General features: G+C 35.8%; 2 protein-coding genes across 3 annotated transcripts; both read left to right on the forward strand.

The window, feature by feature from the left end:
* The first annotated feature begins 3,071 nt into the window (after positions 1-3,071).
* Positions 3,072-8,481, forward strand: LOC101901380 (putative gustatory receptor 28a). Its single transcript, XM_005189885.3, has 3 exons — positions 3,072-3,899; positions 6,565-7,185; positions 8,142-8,481. The coding sequence occupies exons 1-3, from the start codon at positions 3,276-3,278 to the stop codon at positions 8,238-8,240; spliced, it is 1,344 nt and encodes a 447-aa protein (XP_005189942.1). The 5' UTR covers positions 3,072-3,275; the 3' UTR covers positions 8,241-8,481.
* Positions 8,482-10,603: 2,122 nt separating this feature from the next.
* Positions 10,604-18,777, forward strand: LOC101901217 (U2 small nuclear ribonucleoprotein auxiliary factor 35 kDa subunit-related protein 1). Of its 2 annotated transcripts, XM_011296825.3 has the most exons (6): positions 10,604-10,693; positions 10,785-10,870; positions 16,877-17,591; positions 17,650-17,753; positions 17,876-18,011; positions 18,070-18,777. In XM_011296825.3, the coding sequence occupies exons 1-6, from the start codon at positions 10,674-10,676 to the stop codon at positions 18,587-18,589; spliced, it is 1,581 nt and encodes a 526-aa protein (XP_011295127.2). In that variant the 5' UTR covers positions 10,604-10,673; the 3' UTR covers positions 18,590-18,777. The 2 variants fall into 2 exon arrangements, with proteins under 2 accessions (XP_011295127.2, XP_058977165.1); XM_059121182.1 differs by lacking the exons at positions 10,604-10,693; positions 10,785-10,870 and adding an exon at positions 14,845-15,218.
* Positions 18,778-20,182: the final 1,405 nt, after the last annotated feature.

Raw genomic sequence — 20,182 nt, forward strand, 5'->3', positions numbered from 1 at the left:
TCCGTTTTATCATTGGTAGGCAACACTACCCATCAAAAAAGAGTGTCGATTTTTATCTAAATATACCAAACCGAATAATCGAAAACTTTTCTAGTTCAAAATTTCTAGACTTCGTTTTAAAGGGGTCCAGTATCGTCTAAATTTATGTATTTTGTGGCATAGAATATTCTTCGACAAAACAAGGATCAAAGTTCAACCAAGATCTTAGATCTACGTACATCGAATTCAAATGCATTTCTGGACATCAAATAGGCATATCCCATTAAAAGGAGTCCTAAAGGGGACAAAGATGGGCGGTGTTACTTTTTTTGGCCTCCAAGACCGACAATTTGGGCAGCATTTAATAATAATTAAAAGGGAGTAAATTATCCATTTCTCATCCTTTTGACAAATAGTCTACACCATCCAATTTGTTATTTCTTCCCGATATTTTCAATCCAACTACTTAGAAAAAAATCTAAAATACTCATAAAAATTTCGAATTATAGTTTTTCAAGAATGTGTAAAACGTCACTTAACACTTTTTAATCATTTGGTATTTCAAGCGACTTGGTATTATTTTTTCAATTGGTTTTTCCTTTCCTTTCATTTCATTCCACCACATCCAATAAAAAGTCCATCGGTCACATGTTGACCTCTGTCTCGCTCTTAGCATTAAGTGTGTTAGTGTGTCTGCCATGGTATTTGTTTGATAGCGTAATTTAATAAACAATGCATTTAATGTGGCGGCATTCATTCTCAGAAGTATTTCATTTGTGGCAGAACAGTAACATAATACAATAGAAATATTTACCGCAGGAATGTTGTGATACCCATACTCATGCATTTGCACCACCACCACTACTACACACTCAACACACCTACATCGACACATCGACTTTTGTTGTTGGGAAAATTATGATTGTTTTTCTGTTTTTGCGTCTTCCTGGAAATTCTATTTGCCAGGGGTTAATGGAGGCAATTAAACGGCAGGCTATAAGTAGTTGTAGATTTTCTTGCAGACCAACAGTGTGGGAGGAAAAAATAGCAGAGGAAAAAAGTAACTCAATGGGGAAAACCTTGACCTTGTAGCCTTTCTGGCCTTCAGGAAGAAGACTTTCTGACCTCCTGGGAGAACACTTTCTGGCCTTCTGGGAGAAGACTTTCAAGCTTTCTGGAGAGGACTTTCTAGCCACCTAAAAGATAGAAGAAAATGTTCTAGCCTTCTGGGAGAAAACTTTTAGACTTTCTAGGAGCAAACTTTCTGACCTTCTGAAAGAAGACATTCTGGCCTTGTAGGAAAAGATTTTCAGGCCTTCTGTGAGAAGACGTCATGACCTTTTGGGAGAAGACCTTCAGGCCATCTGGGAGAAAGTTTTCTGGCCTTCTGTGAGAACACTTTCTGGCCTCCTGAGAGAACACTTTTTGGCCTTCTGGAGTAAAACTTTCTGACCTTCTGGAAGAAGATTTTTCCGGCCTTTTAGAAGAAGTTTTTCTGTCTTTCTAGGAGAACACTTTCTGGCTTCCTAGGAGAAGATTTTCTGGCCTATTGGGAAAAGACTTTCTGGCCTTCTGGGAGAAGGTTTTCTGGCCCTCTGTAAGAAGTCTTTCTGGCCTTCTGGAAGAAGGTTTTCTAGCCTTCTGGAGAAGGTTTTCTGGCCTTCTGTGAGAACACTTTTTGGCCTCCTGAGAGAACACTTTTTGGCCTTCTGGAGTAAAACTTTCTGACCTTCTGGAAGAAGATTTTCCGGCCTTTTGGAAGAAGTTTTTCTGGCTTTCTGGGAGAACACTTTCTGGCTTCCTAGGAGAGGATTTTCTAGCATTTTAGAGAAAGACTTTCTGGCCTTCTGGGAGAAGGTTTTCTGGCCCTCTTTAAGAAGACATTCTGGCCTTCTGGTAGAAGATTTTCTGGGCTTCTGAGAGAAGGTTTTCCGGCCTTTGAAGGAAAGACTTTCCGGTCTTCTGGAAAAAAGTCTTTCTGGCCTTCTAGGAGAGGCACTTAAAGTCTTTTGTGGGAAAACCTTCTGCTCTTCTATGAGAAGACCTGCTGCTCTTCGATGAGAAGACCTGCTGCTCTTCCATGAGAAGACCTTCGGCTCTTCTATGAGAAGACCTTCGGCTCTTCTGTGAGAAGACCTTCTGCTCTTCTATGAGAAGACCTTCGGCTTTTCCATGAGGAGACCTTCGGCTTTTCCATGAGGAGACCTTCGGCTCTTCTATGAGAAGACCTTCGGCTCTTCTATCAGAACCTTCGACTCTTCTATGAGAAGACCTTCGTCTCTTCTATGAAAAGACCTTCGGCTCTTCTATGAGAAGACCTTTGGCTCTTCTATTCTGGTCTTCAGTGGGAGACCTTCCGTTTTCTTTGAGAAGACCTTCATGTCTACTATGAGAAGATCTTGACGTGTTCTCCTATAAAAAGGACCTTCTGATCATTGAAAAGAGCTTCTTTTTCAACAAGGAGAGCTTCTAGTCTTCTATCAGAATATGTCTGGTCTTTTATTAGAAGACCTTCTGTCCTTCAGTGAGAAGTCCTTCTTGTCTTGTATGACAGAACCTTTTAGTCTTCTAGGAGAAACCCTTTGAGTGATCTTCTTCTTTCCATGTGCTATAAAAAGTATTCTGGTCTGCCATGAGAGGACCTTGCGATTTTCTATGAGAAGTTTTTTTTTTGGTTCTGTGTGCTAAAATATGAAACACTTCTTTACAAAATATCAATAAATATTTCAATTACTGTCTTACAAATTATAATCGTTCTTCTTTGTCATCTTAGAAAAAAACTCAGAAACTGATATCCAATTCCAAAATTATTTCTCCAAGTTTTTGTTGTTCATTTCGCTGTTGGCCAATTAAATAATTGGTCAAAATGTTGTCGTTTTATTCACTTACAATTCATCGGCAAAATTATTCGTGGGCTGAAGATAACAGGAACTAGCTAAGCAAATAATACATTGTAGCAAATACCGATATTAATAATAAATACGGAATTACTACGAGCCGCGTCCTTTCATTCACTGCTCCCAGCCACATGGGTGTGATGTTTGATGAGGAACGGGACACCTCCCCGTGGCCGTGTGTTGATGAAATAGCTATACCTCCCACTCCACAGAATACATTAACCGGTCACCAGCCATCTCCAGATATTACATTGTCGACTGACAGTGACATAGTGAACCATGCCGGGTCTTTGAAAGGATATCAACAATTAGTTAACAACAAGTGGCCTTTGGCAGCGGACGTGTCGTCTCGTTTTTCCAAGTATTTCCGTTCGAAGCTAATTAAAAAGTGGAAATAAAATGGGCATTAAAATCTGGGAACGTTTCACCAAAGCCGACAATATCTTCCAGTCGCTGAGACCCCTGACGTACATCTCAATAATTGGCTTGGCTCCATTTCACCTGAAGTCGCAGAATGAAGTTCGCACCTCGGCCCTGTCTTTTGTGGCCGGCATTGCCCATTTCCTTTTCTTCGTTTTGTGCTTTTTTATGTCGCGTCGGGAAAACGGTTCCATTATTGGATATTTCTTTCAAACGAATATCACGAAGCTCGGAGATGCAACGCTATCGCTTACGGGAGTTATTGCCATGTTTACGATTTTCGGTTTTGCTATTTTCAAACGGGATCGCTTGATTGGAATAATACAAAATAATTTGGTTGTCGATGAGATATTCGTACGGCTCGGTATGAAGCTGAATTATCGGAAAATATATTGGTACTCCTTTGCAATGTCCTTCGGAATGCTGCTATTCAATTTCATCTATTTGTGTGTGAGTTATATGTTGCTCCGTTCGGCTGAGATAACACCGTCGTTTGTGGTCTTCACCACGTTCGCCCTGCCACACATCAACATCAGCATAATGGTATTTAAGTTCATGTGCACCACCCACCTGGCGAAGAGTCGTTTCCACATGTTGAACGAGGTAAAGCGCAATTTAGGGTGAAAAATCGAGATATCTTATATTTAAACAAACAAAAGAGGGAGACACATAAGTTGACTGATTTAGGATAAGTTCTGCACCAATATAAAATATCCTGAATCGAAATTCTTCTAAAACGACCCAAGGTCATTCGATAAAGGCTGAGGGTATAAAATCGGGTAGCAAATGACCAGGGGAGAATATATACCTTAACAACTATGGATGCAGTGGAGGGCTATGCAGACACTTCGGATAGGCCTGTTAGTCTACAGAAGTGTTGGTCTGCAGAAAAAAAGGAATTTGTGGCTAGAGGCTCAGATTTGCAACACAGGACATTTCTCTCTGAATCAAAACACCACTCCTACCATGTCTTAGTAGATAAACGTATGAGAGGGGTATTTCCGGTGGTAGTACTCAAACACTTCTTTGGTCAAAAGAAGCCATTACTAGCACTGCCGACTAAAAAGGTGATATTTTGCTGTAATTTGTGATCAGAATGTTATAATCGGTATTTGAGTGTAGCTGCGGAATTAATGGAGGAAATTGACATATTCCTCAGAGAGAAATATGTGATTTTTTAGAAAAGTTAGGCGAGTAGGACTATCAGATTAATTCTGTACAAATTCCGTTGAACATTTTGAAGGTATATCTCCACCAGCCGAATTGTTATACGAGAAGTCTTTTTGGTCTTCTGTGAAAAGACCTCTTTTCTAGAGAAAACCTTCTGGTTTTCATTGAAAAGACCCTTCCGCCTTCAGTGAGAAGACTCTCGGATATTAAGAGAAGAGCTTCTGGTCATCTATGCAAACCACGGCCTCCCATGAGCAGACATTCTTGTCTTCCATGAGAAAAACTACAGATCTTCTAAAAGAGGACCTACGTATCTTTTATGAGAAAACCTACGTATCTTCAATGAGAGGACCTACGTATCTGCAATAGGAAGGCCTATCTTCTATGAGAAGACCTACCGATCTTCTATATCATTCTACGAGAAGACCTATTCTGCTCTTCTATGAGAAGACGTATTCTGCTCTTCTATGAGAAGACCTATTCTGCTCTTCTATGAGAAGACCTGCTCTGCTCTTTTATGAGAAGACCTGCTCTGCTCTTCTATGAGAAGACCTATTCTGCTCTTCTATGAGAAGACCTATTCTGCTCTTTTATGAGAAGACCTGTTCTACTCTTCTATGAGAAAACCTGTTCTACTCTTCTATGAGAAAACCAGTTCTGCTCTTCTATGAGAAGACCTATTCTGGTCTTCTATGAGAAGAACTGTTCTGCTCTTCTATGAGAAGACCTTCTGCTCTTCTATGAGAAGACCTTCTGCCCTTCTATGAGAAGACCTTCTGACCTTCTATGAGAAGACCTTCTGGCCTTCTATGAGAAGACCTTCTGGCCTTCAATGAGAAGATCTATTGCTCTTCAATGAAAAAACCTGTTGGTCTTCCATGACAAATCCTTCTGCTATTCTAAAAGACAATCGTAGGGTCTATTTAGGGAAGATCTTCTGTCCTTCTATGAGAAGATATTCTGTCCTTTTTTGAGAAGACTTCCTGTCGGAAAACCTTATGGTCTTCCATGAGAAAACTTTCTTGCCTTCTATGAAAAGTCCTTATGGGCCTTCTCGGTTGTTCCTTGATTATCTTCCGTTTTCCATGCTTTACAATTTCCAGTACACAAAATGCTTGCTTGCCTGTTATCCGAAAAATTCTTTGTGAATTCCTCGTTCAACCTTCTTCTTCATCGCCTTTGCGGAATAATCGTCTAGGTATTCTTAAAACTTTTCTTAACTACTAACTTCAGAACAGTTAACTGTTGCGTTCCCCGAAACTTCTTTTTGGTGGAGTCCTCCTTCAACTTGCTCCTCTTATGCTTTGAATATTATACATTGAATTTTTCGCCTATCTTCGAATCAAGGTGGTAAGAACCGTCAAATTTTGCGGGATAATGCAGCATGCTACTCTAATTCTCTGCCGCTTTTTCATCGCAATGTTTCACATTTTTTTGGTTTTTCTTTTAGTTTTTTTTTTTTACAGCGTTTTAGGTTTTTTTTCGCATCTTCTATTCTGTTGCTTGATTCTCCGTCGTCTTTCTGATACTTAATTTCATTGGCAGTTCTATTTTTTCAATTCTCGGTTATTTGATTAGAAACGTTTCGTTTCATCTTCGTTTCCTTTTTTAGTCGTCATAAGTGTTTTCCGTTATAGAAGTGAAGGCTCGAAAGACCAAATATGAAAATGATGAAAGTAAAGAAATATCTCCGAATCGCAGGACTAATTTTCCGGTGTAGTGTGACTTCTAAAAAAGGATTATTTTAAACGAAAGGCAATACCATGCCTTGTACAGTCTGTTTAGTAAAACATTCGTTAGGACACACATGTTCAAAGCGAAAGAATGAAGCGAACTACTACAACAGCTAATTTTGTAAGTGTTCTATGAAAAATATTGGGCGCCAAAAAGTATGCTTCGTTACTTTAAATTTATATCAGAGTTGGATGTGCTTATGCAAGTGCTCATGAATGAAATACATATTCCCTTTCTATTTCGTTGGGTAAACTTAGTAAAAGATTTAAAAAAAAAACTCTCTTTCTCCCTCTTTCCCTGAGACAACTCATTTGTCAAGATTTATATGAGTGCCTTTGTGAATATTCCTTTCCTTTTTTTGCAGATCCTTCAGGACATTTTAGATTCCCACATAGAAGACAGTCATGCAGTCGAATTGTCCCCCCTGCATTCGGTGGTGCGCATTAATCGCAGTGTTCCACGACGACGGCCGACCACCATATCCATGGCCTCCAATCAGCAACAGCCACAACGTTACAGCGTTGCATCGATTATACGGCAAAATCCCGAATTGGCTCTGCGGCAAGTTACCAACATTCACAACCTGCTCTGCGACATCTGCAACACCATTGAGGAATATTTCACATATCCCCTGCTGGCCATCATCGCCATTTCCTTTTTATTTATACTCTTTGATGACTTCTATATACTGGAAGTGAAACTCAATCCGAATTGCGTTGAAGGATTCGAGGCGGATGAATTCTTTGCCTTTTTTATAACGCAAATGTTTTGGTATGTCATCATTATTGTTCTGATTGTGGAGGGTAGCAGCCGGACGATAAAGGAGAGTGGAAAATGTGCTGCCATTGTCCACAAGATATTGAATATAACCGATGATGGAGATATCAGGGATCGTCTTTTGCGTTTGTCGTTGCAGCTACAACATAGACGGGTTAGATTTACGGCGGCTGAATTGTTTAACTTGGATCGAACACTGATATTTACGGTAAGTTGAATTTTGGGGGGAATGTGAGGTATGTGCAGGTACAAGGGAAATGTAATACGATTGGTAGCAAATTCCAAACTACTGTAATTGGTATGATTTGTTATACATTTACTGAACTATCAGCTGATTGGGAATACAGCTGGTTTAGACAACAGCTGATTTCGCAAGAAAACAACTGTTTAAAATATCAGCTGATTGTAGAGGTCAGCTGTTTGACAAATATCGCATGAATTCGCTGAAATTTGCTGGATTTTTCGAAATAATATTAGGGGGTGTACGATAACATTTTCAATAAAAATTGCTGAAAGAAGTCACTCTACTTACAAATATTGCAAAAAGTTTTCGAACGACATTCAGTAAAATCTAACATGAAAACAACTAAATCGAATAAAAAATGGTTATATGATGATACAACACAATGTTAATTGCTTTTTATCTGATAATTAAATAAAATTTTCAATTCATTGCCTAAAATTTTAAAACATTTTCGCAATGACCACGGAACAGCTAGCTTTAAATCTAGATAATTTTTAGAGAAAATTTTCCTAGTAAGAATTTTTCAAACCCTCAGTAACTTAACTGTCAAAATCAACCTATTTATTAATCCAATTTATTGGACTATTAAGTTATAGAACTATTTGTAATAATTTGTACAATTATCAGGGTATCATAAACACCAATTATCGAAAAAGTAATGCTCAATTATCAGCTGATTGGCAGACGAACTTGTTAAGGAAACAGCTGTTGATGACATCAGCTGATTGAGAAATCAGCTGATCAGAAATATCAGCTGTTTTACAAATTTGCAATTTCCTGAATTTATTCGAAAAAAAAATAACCAGCAAATCACGAAATCTCTAGTATTACATAATTTCGAATACTTGCACAGATCAACATACATTACCATAATTAATATTTCTATAAGAATATCTTAATAAATTTATTTTTAATTTCAGATGACTGGAGCGGCCACATGCTATTTAATTATATTGGTCCAGTTCCGCACCACGCATCACACAGATCCCAATGCCAATGCAACAAATTGTGCATCCTAAAGCCAGTAATTGTTGTTAACGTGTGCCAAAACGTTCGTATTAAATTTTAACAAAATCTTGTTGTAATAATAAAAAAATAATAATAATTTGAGCGAATAAATAATGTGCCTTCCATAGTTCACACGGGTTCATCAAATGCAAATTTGGTTTTATTTAAAACTTATGGACCTACACATGAAAGAGCTCTGCTGATATACGGAAAGATATACAGGGTGTGATAAAAAATCTGCAACAAAGTCAAACGCCATTATTTTTAAAAATGTTTTAAAATTTATTGAATAAAAGCAAAAAATGTCAAAAATAGAATCAAATTTTAGAATAAGTTTAGTTTTGTTCGGATTGGTCACCTATGGCACGAATTATGGCCTTCAAACGGCCAATGAAACCGTCACACGCTGCCCGAATGTTGCTATGCGGTATTTCGGTCTATTTCCGGGGAAGCACTTGCTTGAGGTGATCGACACTTTGATATTTTTTAGTGCCAACCTTGCTTTCCAAAATACTCCAGACACAATAGTCCAACGTATTGGTATCCGGAGATTTTGGTGGCCATTGTGCGCTAGAAATTAAGCGAGGAACCTCATTTTGAAACCATTCTTTCAACTATTCATTTTGAGTGCGGTGGTGCTGAGTCCTGTTGGAATGTCCAAGGTCTGCGGAATATTGTTGCGGTAATATTCGGATTTTATTCTGATTAATACGAGCGAAGAGCGACCATCGGCTGTTATGGTGGCCCACACCATCACCATGGCCGGCGCTTGAGTTCTGGTGCACATTTTCAGCTGACCTCTTTGGCAAGTAAACATGATCATTTTGTTTGTTTACAAACTGCTGGACAACGAATGTGTTCTCACCGGAGACGGTGAAAACCAAATTCGGCAGTTCACCACATGTGGCCAAACGGAGCAACTCTTTAGCTCTTTTGAGCCTATCGTTGCGGTGTAAGTTCTTGCACTTTTTCGGATTTCAATTGCTTTACCCCGAGTTCATTTTTCAATATTTTCCGAATGGAATATTGCGATATGTTCAGCTCACGAGGCATTTTTCGGCCACTGCGACGCGTTTTTCGATCAAGTCGCTTCTTTTCTTTTCGAACCATTTCTGCTGATGTTGCTGTTTTCTTTCGTCCACTTCCTTGACTTCGGGCTATGCTACCAGTATCACGGTAACGAGCGATGGCACGAGACACAAACGATTTATTCACATCTAAATGCTGAAGTGTGGCTTAGAAATGACAGCATTCTGAATTTGGTTGCAGTTTTTTCATCTCAGTCTCTATATCTAATCCTATGACTTTTATGGGATTAAATGTTTTTGAAATCAGGACGAATTAAATCTATATTTCGCAAGTTTGATATGTTTGAGAAATCGTGGACAAAAGTGCGCATTTTATCGGAGATGTAATTGGTCAAATATGCTGAAAATCAGAAAAAAATATCTATCACTCGGAAATCAAACAAATGTTGATCGAACTCTGAACTCAAAGTCGCGTTTTTAACAACTTCGACTTTACTCGGAAAAAAATCTTATTTATTTCATGGGAAATAAAACTTTTAGCATTATATCTATCCCCATTGATTTGAAAAAAGGAATATCAATTTAGTCGTGGAGACTTAACTCTTTACTCCAATTACTCATTCTGGATGACATATTCGAACAACGGAGGGAAAAGAAAGAAAGTCATTTAGAGAGCTCCGAAAATGTGTATGAACTATCAATCAAGGTTACAAGATATTCAACACAGCCCAAAGAAATGTTGGTAGTTTTTCCAGCATTTGTGAAAGGGCAAACCATTCAGAGACAAAAGTGGATATTTATTTATTTTTATACAAAGTCTTATTTCTTATTTTTAGGAATAATTTTAGAAATTCTATACCGTCATCTTTGATTTATAGAAGGCTTTTAATATACTAGATCATGAAATCTTGCTGCAAAAGCTTCAATTTTATGGAAATGTAAACAAACTAATAGAGAGTTATTTGCAAAACAGGAAGTTATTTTCAAATGAATAATTGTTGTCCCACTACAACAATTCAGTAAGGAATTTCGGAAGATAGTGCCTTGAAACTCTTATTGTTCATAATTTATTTTAATGATATCGTAAATAAAATACTTAAATGTTCACTAATAGTATATGCTTACGGTAGGAGCCTTTTTATCCTTATTCTCAAGATGTCATTTTAAAATGTCAGATTGACATATCTTCCTGTATTCTTCTATCATGGTACAAAGCATTGCCTCTTTTTTGACCAACTCATTCAATAGTGTATACCCTACATTTAACATTTTCCAATTGACAATTCTATCTGGCAATGCCATCAGCTGTACTCTAAACAAATTTAAAAACTAGTTCAACAAAAGACCTCTAGGCAGACAGTTCCTTTCATTGAATAATTACCTTGAACTAGTTCGCTTCGAAACGACCCAGCTGTGATGGAAACAAAAAACAAAAGGTTGGTCGCCGGTCCGTGTATTTGTTGTTGCATTTCTGTCTGAAAAATAAATAAATATTACGAAAATAAACATTTTCTATTTTTAAAACAGACCATGGCGCAAATTGGTTAAGAAACTGCAACGAAAGCGGAGGCGACAAAAACTGGCAAAAGAAAGAGATCTCAAAATTGGACAAGGTAAGGAAAAAACGAAGGATATCATCGTCGTCATGGGTGTTGACTGTCCAACAGGATACTAAAAGAATATAACAGGTAATATTAGAATATCTCACAAGGTGAATATGTTGATCGAGTGCGGGACTTAAATTTAAATGTTATAAAAACGTGCAAATATACAAAAAACCAAACATTTTCATCTAAAAGGCAACAGTACTTTCAAATAATTTTACATATATTGAAATAAAATCTGCATTATCCTTAAAGGAAACATGTGTGCATAATGTGTTGTGTCTGTGTCCTTACAAAAATAAAAATTGACCTAAAACACATGTTTGTTCTAATAGAGCGGAGAGTATTAAATAAAGCAACGTCCGTCGGGAACTCAAGTGCTTAGTGCTAGGAGAAGCTGAAAAATATTTTGTGTTAGAAATAAATGTTAAACTAAACTAGCATGGCTTTTTTCATGACATCATAAACAAAGGAAGAAATACAGGACAACACCTATATACGAATCGGATTGCAAAGTGAGTAAAATAACGAAACATATGAATAAAAAGTTCAAAAACAATGCAATCGGTTGCTATTCAAAATCGGTCACTTTAAAAAAGAAACAAGAAACGTTGACCTTGAGAAGTCTTACCGCATTTGTGCATCTCTTTTGAAATTCCGGTAAATATCATCTTTATGAACCACTCCGGAATAAAATTTTTCATATGCAAACCAGAGCAGGTACGCAAGAGCTCCTTGCTTTCACTTAGGCGAAATCCACCATCTAATATAAATACTTTTTAACTAATAAAGAAGAAGCCTTGCCTTATGTCTCTCTGTTCAGAGTTAACATTAGTTCCTATTAACTATATTTGTTCAAGATAAAATAAAACCATGTAGCCATGAGCTATGGACAAGTCATATAGTAAGCACATATGAATACCAATATTGTTTTCAAAATACGTAAATAGATTTCAAAATTAACAAGTGAAAAAGCATTAAGTTCGGCAGGATCGAACGTTTAATACTCCCCACATTTGGGTAAAAGACATTTTTATAGAAAGGTGTCTGAATCCACTTTAAAAAATAAATATCAGTACGACCGTTTGTATAATGCTGTTGAATTTTTCAAAAAACCATAAAATGTGTGAGGCCGTTGTATGGAGGCTATACCAAAACGGGAACCTCCATAGACAATTTTATACTTCAAGGATTGTAATCTACCAAATCTTCCTAAATACCATATTTGTGCAATTTCTTGGGTAAATGTGACTAGGATTATCAAAATACCAAGTATCGGTGAGTATCGTTACATGTGCGCTGTAGGAAAACGTGGATCTAGAACCCATTATGAACTGCAAATATCAATATTTAGAAAAATCAATGGAAAATGTCGCAAAAATCATCAAAACACCGACTATGGGGAGGTACCGTCATATGGGAGCTATACCAAAACGTGGACCTATTTATACCCTGTTCCGTCACCGGAGCTAGAACCCATTTCGAATTACAAATACCAATTTTTAGACAAATCCGTGGAAAAATTTGACAAAAATCGCCAAACAACCGAATATTGGGAGGTACGGTTATATGGCGGCTATACAAAAACGTGGGCCTATACATACAATGTTTCGCCACCGGAGCTAGAACTCATTATGAACAACAAATACCAATTTTTAGAATTCGATCGGTAAATGTGGCACAAATCATCAAAATACCGAATATCGAGAGGTAGTGTTATATGGCGGCTATTCCAAAACTATTTCTAATTCTCAATACCAACCATCCTAATCTCAATACCAACCATCCCAACCATCCTCTATGTCAAATCATGTGACTGTATCGAGATTTCAACAGACATTCTATATGAGGTCTACGACGAATATTTAGGGATGTTACAAACGGAATGACAAAGTTAATATGCCCTCCTTTTCAATGTGGAGGGCATAAATATGTGTTACCCGGCCAAAATATTTCTCATGGAAATGACAGTTTTGAATCCACATGTTTCTTTGGACGTTTCAAAGTATTCACGTCCATATATTTCCGTCTAATTGCTTGACTGAAAAGCACTTTAATTCTTGAAGGGAGTATATTTTTCTAAAACTTAGATCGAGATCGTAAATGCACCATATCGGATTTCTCCTTCTGGTACAGCTTTCACTGACCAATTTTTCTGTCATCAATAGATGGATATATGCCCTAATCGGATGAACTAAAAATCTCTTTAAATTTGGTAGTCCCGTTATATGGCAGCTATGTTTATACTAAATATTTTAAGCCTTTAATTATTATGGACTCCTTTTCATCATTATTTATTATTTCAGGGCTGATTTGATTGAAAATAGGATTCAGAATTTCAAAATATTGAAAATCTTGAGGTGCAGTTCTATGGGCTTTACTAAAAATGGAATCCATTTTAAATATTTTTGGCGAGAAGTTAAACTATACACTGAGAGCCTGAAATGCCCGATTACAGCTCATTTGGGTGGAGAGTAAGGAACAAATACTCAAAATATCCAGACGTAGCTATCGAAATCAATAATTTATGGGGTCTCCGACGACTATTTCGAGGTTGTGTAAAGAAAATGGTAAATTGAATATACCCTCTTTTTTATGTAGGAGGAATATCTCATAGAAATCAAAAGGAGTGCATTTTCGGGTCAGTTGAGAAAATGACCAAAGTTAGCGCAACATAAATGAGAAATTAGTGACAGATTTTCTGCCAACTTCGTGCATTTCAGCATTTCAAGAAACTTCATGAAATGACAAATTAGCGCCCAAAATCTAAAAACGTCATATACCCAAGGGATAGACAATTTTCTGTCACAGCCTATAGCATCCATTACGAACGTCAAATACGACATCTTAAACAATTTCGGTGGGTATTGTACCTAAACTCATCAAAATACCGAATATAGGGAGGTACTGATATATGGGGCCTATACCAAGAACTGGACCTGCACAGACAATTTTCTGTCATAGGCTGCAGTATCCTTTACGAATCTTTTTGTACTTCTTTCCTTTAATGAAAAGCTGAGCATATAGCGTGGTGTAAGCACGATGACTCACAGGAATGCAATTCATTGTCCAATATAAAATTACAGCAGGAAATTAATATGAGGACATACATACCTTCACATTTGTTCGCTTAATTGGTCTCCATAATGCTCTTCACATAACTCCAATCAGAATTTCACATTGGTAGAAGATGTAACCCCCCTTTCACTCTTTTAACTTTTTGTTGATTGCCTTTTTCCACACACTTATTCATTTGAAATTGACTAAATTAACAAAATACACATTTCTTTCTTTTTATCACATTTTTCCCGCGAAAAACCGAAGTCGAACTTAGCTTTTTGCAAAAAGAAACAAGTCTTGACTTAACCGTAAAAGTTACCACTGAATGGCAACAACAACATTAACGCACACAAACATATACACACACGCAAGGTAATAGGCAAATGGACCACGGACAACAAGCAAGCAAATACGAATATTTTTCACAAATTCACTTCTTCTGATAGATAATTTCTTTTCATTATTACACATTTTTGATGAATTTACACTTTTTCCACATTTTTACTGCAAATATTTCCGCCAATTTTAACATTTGCCACAAACGAACACAATTTGCAACCGATAGCTTTTTCAAATGTTTGACAATTAAAGGAAAGAGAAAATAGTGTTGCCAATGATAGTTACAAAATAATCAGCTGCAATAGTTGGTTGTAGAAAAACGTTAAATCATTAGATTTACATTTCTGGAGACAATTTCATCATATAAATAATTTAAATTAATCAAAAATCATATTTTTATGCAAGTCTTCAATTTGTTATGGCCTTTCCATCATTATTTCTTTGTTTTGCTATACTCTATAAAATTAATAAAGTGTGTTATTACCATATAGAGTATTGACAACATTGTTTTTCGTTATTTCTTTTTCCGTCAGTTGTCAAACACTGAAAAGGCAGTCAGTTGCCAATTGTATTCCTTAACATCAACGTCTTGCTTAATAATATTAAATTATCATTTAAAAATGTGAAAAAGTGCAAAATCTAATAAACATATTCAATTAAAACATAATGAATATTAAGTAAGAGTGTTTTGATAAAAATTTCTGAGAAAAAATGTAGTGAGAATGCAGTATTTGTTCCTGAGTTCTCAATCGAAGGCGAGAGAATTTGCTGTTGTCTTTGTGTTGCATGTTTTTGGCGGGAAATGCCCATTGCAAAGTATGGCTGTAAGTTTTGTGTCAAGAACAATGTTTCGGGAAGAAATGTTTGTGAAATGGATTAACCTACTGTTTTCCTGAAATACTTATGATGTTTTTCTTATTGGACATTATCAGAGAAGAGGAAGAAGCAAAGGCAGTAGGTAAATATGCCCAGTAAACAATTGTAATCATGAAAAAACTACGTCTGTTCTTATAGAGTGGATATGAAGTTGGCAAAAATATTAAAAACTTGAGTTCCATACGGACTACTTTCTATTGTGAGTTAGATCTTTGGGATAAACAAGCAAGAAAGGAGACAAGTTCACCCTAAATGATCAGTTTACGCCTTCCAAAATGAGGAAAAGGTAAAAGGCATTCAATAAAATTAGAATAGTCCGCAACTTTTCTAAAAGTTATTTTCCAGCCGCTCAAAGGCAAACATTTTCTAAAAAGGATTATCCTATTGTTTCCCCCAAGTTCTTATGATATTTTTTAAATAAGACATTTCCAGAGAAGAGGCAGCAGCAAAGGCCGTAAGTAAATAAGCCTATTTATTAAGCAATTCTAAAGTTAATATAAATTTTGGAAAAAGATTAATATCCATAGGGACAACTTTCTGTTGTGAGTTAGATCTTTGTGACAAACAAACAAGAAAGGAGAAAAGTTCTCCCAAAACGATGAGTTTACGCCTCCAACATGGGGAAAAGATAAAGGACGGAATCAGAATTCAATAAAATTATGATTAGTCGGCAATGTTTCTAAGGGAAACATTTTCAAAGATCGGTTATCCAATTGTTTCCCCGAAGTTCTTATGATATTTTTCATATTAGACATTATCAGAGAAGAGGCAGAAGCAAAGGCAGCAGGTAAATATGCCTAGTTATTAATCAACCCTAATGATGAAAGAACTACATTTGTTCCTACAGATTAGATAGTAACTCTGCAAAAAAGTTAACACTTCTTGAATAAATTCTGCTGCCACAAGTTCACTTGAAACGAACAGTTTCCGCTTCAGAAAAATTAAGACGAAGGATAAACTCATCTTTTGAAAAATAAACCAAATCAGAATCATTGACTACACCAAAAAGCTGGAGGTCTTTCGATAGAGTCATGTGAGACACTTCCGTGAAAAATAAGTCTATGAATTTTTCTTCGGCAAATATTATATCTACTGAGAACCCTTGATTTCGTTTTATACCAAAAATGGAGAGGTACTGGTCAACAAAGTTTGAATTCCCTTTTCTTAGTTCGTATGAACTCTGGCATGATCAAGAGATAAGTCCGTCGGTATATGACGAACTTTCAAAAGGATTTTGTACTTTGTAGTAGCCGACAGGAGCTAAGCTTGAATATAACTTACCAAAGCCATTGGTAATAGTCGATCGAAAGATTTCCAAACACACGCAGCATACTTTTAGGCACCAAAGATGCTGGGAAAATGTAAATAGTTGTAAATACCATTTAAGTTGGTTTTATCAAAGAAACTGAAATTATAATATCGGAATATGACTCTGAAGAAATAATTTAGATAAAGGACAAGAAAATTGTCTTATGCTCCAGTTAAAAAACAGCCAATGTATTTCTATAGTGAATTCTTTTTAGGCTGAAAAACCGCTTGCTGCGGATTATTTTTTAAAATATTGCCATGAAAATGCTTTGAGACATCGCAATGTGTTACTCTGATGAGGTGGTCATCTCCTTTCTCAAAAACTGAGATCTACGAGTTCTGCGTATTTCGACAGCTTTTTATCAAGGATAAAATTAATTTTTTTATTTATAAATTTTGTTATTCAAGTAATATATTTCTTTACTCTTTCAGAAGAGCAAGAAAAACTCAGAGATCCCGCCTATCAACAGTGGTTGCAATACCAAGAAAAAATGGAAGAAATGAAGCGACAAGCCGAAGAAAAGGAACACAAAGAAATTGAGGCAATGTGGCTGAAACGGGAAGAACTTGCCCAAAAACAATTTCAAAAGGAGGAAGAACAACGCTTGGCACGGGAAAAAGCCCTCGAACAAATACGAGAATTTCAATATAAAAGACTCAGAGAAAAAGAAGAAATTGAAAGAAAGAAACGGGAAGAAGCGGAAAAGAAAGCAGAGGAGGCAACAAAATATGTGGCTGAAATTGCTTATCTATGTCATGAGTACCTGGAAAATCCTGAAATGAAAACCCCCGAGCAACTAAATGTTTTATCTGAATCTCGTCCGGGTGCATTAGGATGTGAATTTTATAAGAAAACACAATGCTGTCGTTATGAACCCAGATGTGGTCTTAATCACAGCCGTCCCTTGTTATCACATGTTATTCTTATAAGGAATTTCTTTCAACATGCCTTGTTCGAAAAGAGACAACATAAGGGATCCGATAGGCAGTTGGAGTTCAGTGAAGAGGATTTGAAAAAGGACTATGAGGAGTTTTGTAATGACGTGTGGCCTGAACTGGAACATTTTGGTAAAATCGTCAATTTTCGCACAACAAGAAATGCTCATCCAAGAGGTGGTCATGTTTTTGTGGAATATGCTGAAAAAAGGTAGTATTTTTTAAAAAGTAATTTTAAATTGTTTAAATATGCAATTTTTTCTTTTTAGATCTGCCCTGAAGGCCTTTACAAATCTGCAAAATCGTTTTTATGCTGGCAGACAATTGAGTGTGGAATTTAGCCATGTAACATATTGGCGTGGTGCTCTTTGTGGTATGCTCTAAAAGTATCCTTTTTTAAATGAAAAACGGAAAATAGGGTGCATGTAAATTGCTTTAGCTTGCTACCATTGTCTTCTTTCACAAATGTAATTCCTTAACTCATTTTGTTTAAAGGTTTGGCATTGGGACGTAAATGCAACAAGGGCGATAAATGCAATTTCCTACATATCCTTGCAAATCCAGGAAATAAATACAATACCAAACTGGAGAAAATAGGAAAACCAAAACCGCAAAACCCTGTGCCAAAGGGGTATGTCTTAAATTTAATTTCTTTACGTAAAGCTAAATAAACTTTATATTTGTTTCAGTGACAATTTTGAAAATGAGCCGGCCTCAAGCTCAAGACGTAATTGGCGTTGGTCTGAAAGTCCCGAAATGGAGCTAAGGCCCAAAGAGCCGGAAAAGCCGACAGCTCCTGAAAATAATAAAACCAAGAGTCCCATTGTTATTATCTCATCATCATCTGAAGACGAAGAAGAAAAAGTCAAAATAAAAATAGAATCTAAGCCACAATCTTCTGCAACAAATCATAAAACTAAGAGTGACATTAAACCTAAGCAAGAATCTGCTAAACATAGTTCTAAACGCCATAGGCAAGAATCGTCAAGTAAACGAAAAAGTTCTCAAAGTACCTCCGACATGATTATGATTTCGTCAACAAGTGACGATGATTCTGATATCATTTTAATACAAACTCCCCAGCGAAAGTCGGGGGATGGAGACAAATCGCCATATAAACATAAATATCACAAGAGAAAATCTTCTCATGAATCATCCAGTCGTTCTAATTCTGGTCGCAGCCGTTCTAGCTCTGCTCATAGAACTTGATGTGTGTGTTTTCGTTCGGATTGAATTTACAAATGTTAAGATTACACCTAATTGAGTGCCATATTATAATGTAAGTATTTTTAAGTAGATTTTGCGATTAAAATACTTAACTATACAGTATTTGAAATACAAACAAAAGATTGAATATATTTTGTAATAAAATATGTATTTGAAAAAAAGAATGGAAAATTACAAATTGTTATTTTGTAATTTTGGATAATTACAAAATTTGTTCACAAAAATAAAAGAAAAAAATGAAAATTATAAAGGACCGAGATAGTGGTGTTATTTTATCCAACAAGGCGAACAATTCTACACATCGTTGGCAGCAACATCTAATATTTTGAATCATTTTGTCCAACAACGTGGATTTTATTTCATGAAAGTGACTAGACTTATCCATGAACGTGTATAATTTTATCCACGATCGTTGATAATTGAAACCAACACCTGGGATAATTTAAGCCATGACCGTGGATAATTTTATCTATAAACGTGGATAATTTCAACCATAAACCTGGATAATTTTATCCATAAACGTGGGTAATTTTATCCATAAACGTGGATAATTTTATCCATAAACCTGGATAATTTTATCCGTAAAGGTGGATAATTTTATCCATAAACGTGGATAATTTTATTCATAAACGTGGATAATTTTATCCATAAACTTGGATAATTTTATCCATAAACGTGGATAATTTTATCCATAAACGTGGATAATTTTATCCATAAGCGTGAATAATTTTATCCGTAAACGTGGATAATTTTATCCATAAACGTGGATAATTTTATACATAAACGTGGATAATTTTATCCATAAACGTTGATAATTTTATCCATAAGCGTGAATAATTTTATCCGTAAACGTGGATAATTTTATCCATAAACGTGGATAATTTTATCCATAAACGTGGATAATTTTATCCATAAACGTGGATAATTTTATCCATAAACGTTGATAATTTTATCCATAAGCGTGAATAATTTTATCCGTAAACGTGGATAATTTTATCCATAAACGTGGATAATTTTATCCATAAACGTGGATAATTTTATCCATAAACGTTGATAATTTTATCCATAAACGTGGATAATTTTATCCATAATTTTATCCATAAACGTGGATAATTTTATCCATAAATGTGGATAATTTTATCCATAAACGTGGATAATTTTATCCATTAGCGTGGATAATTTTATCCATAAACGTGGATAATTTTATCCATAAACGTGGATAATTTTATCCATAAACATGGATAATTTTATCCATAAACGTGGATAATTTTATCCATAAACTTTGATAATTTTATCCATAAACGTGGATAATTTTATCTATAAACGTGGATAAATTTTTTTCCATAAACGTGGATAATTTTTTTTCCATAAACGTGGATAATTTTATCCATAAACGTGGATAAATTTATTTCATAAACGTGGATAATTTTATCCATAAACGTGGATAATTTTTTTCCATAAACGTGGATAGTTTTATCTATAAACGTGGATAATTTTATCCATAAACGTGGGACATTTTATCCATAAACGTGGGTAATTTTATCCAGAAAACGTGGGTAATTTTATCCATAAACG

Source organism: Musca domestica, unplaced genomic scaffold (genome assembly GCF_030504385.1).
Source record: "Musca domestica strain aabys unplaced genomic scaffold, Musca_domestica.polishedcontigs.V.1.1 19, whole genome shotgun sequence".
In the NCBI taxonomy this organism is placed as follows: domain Eukaryota; kingdom Metazoa; phylum Arthropoda; class Insecta; order Diptera; family Muscidae; genus Musca; species Musca domestica.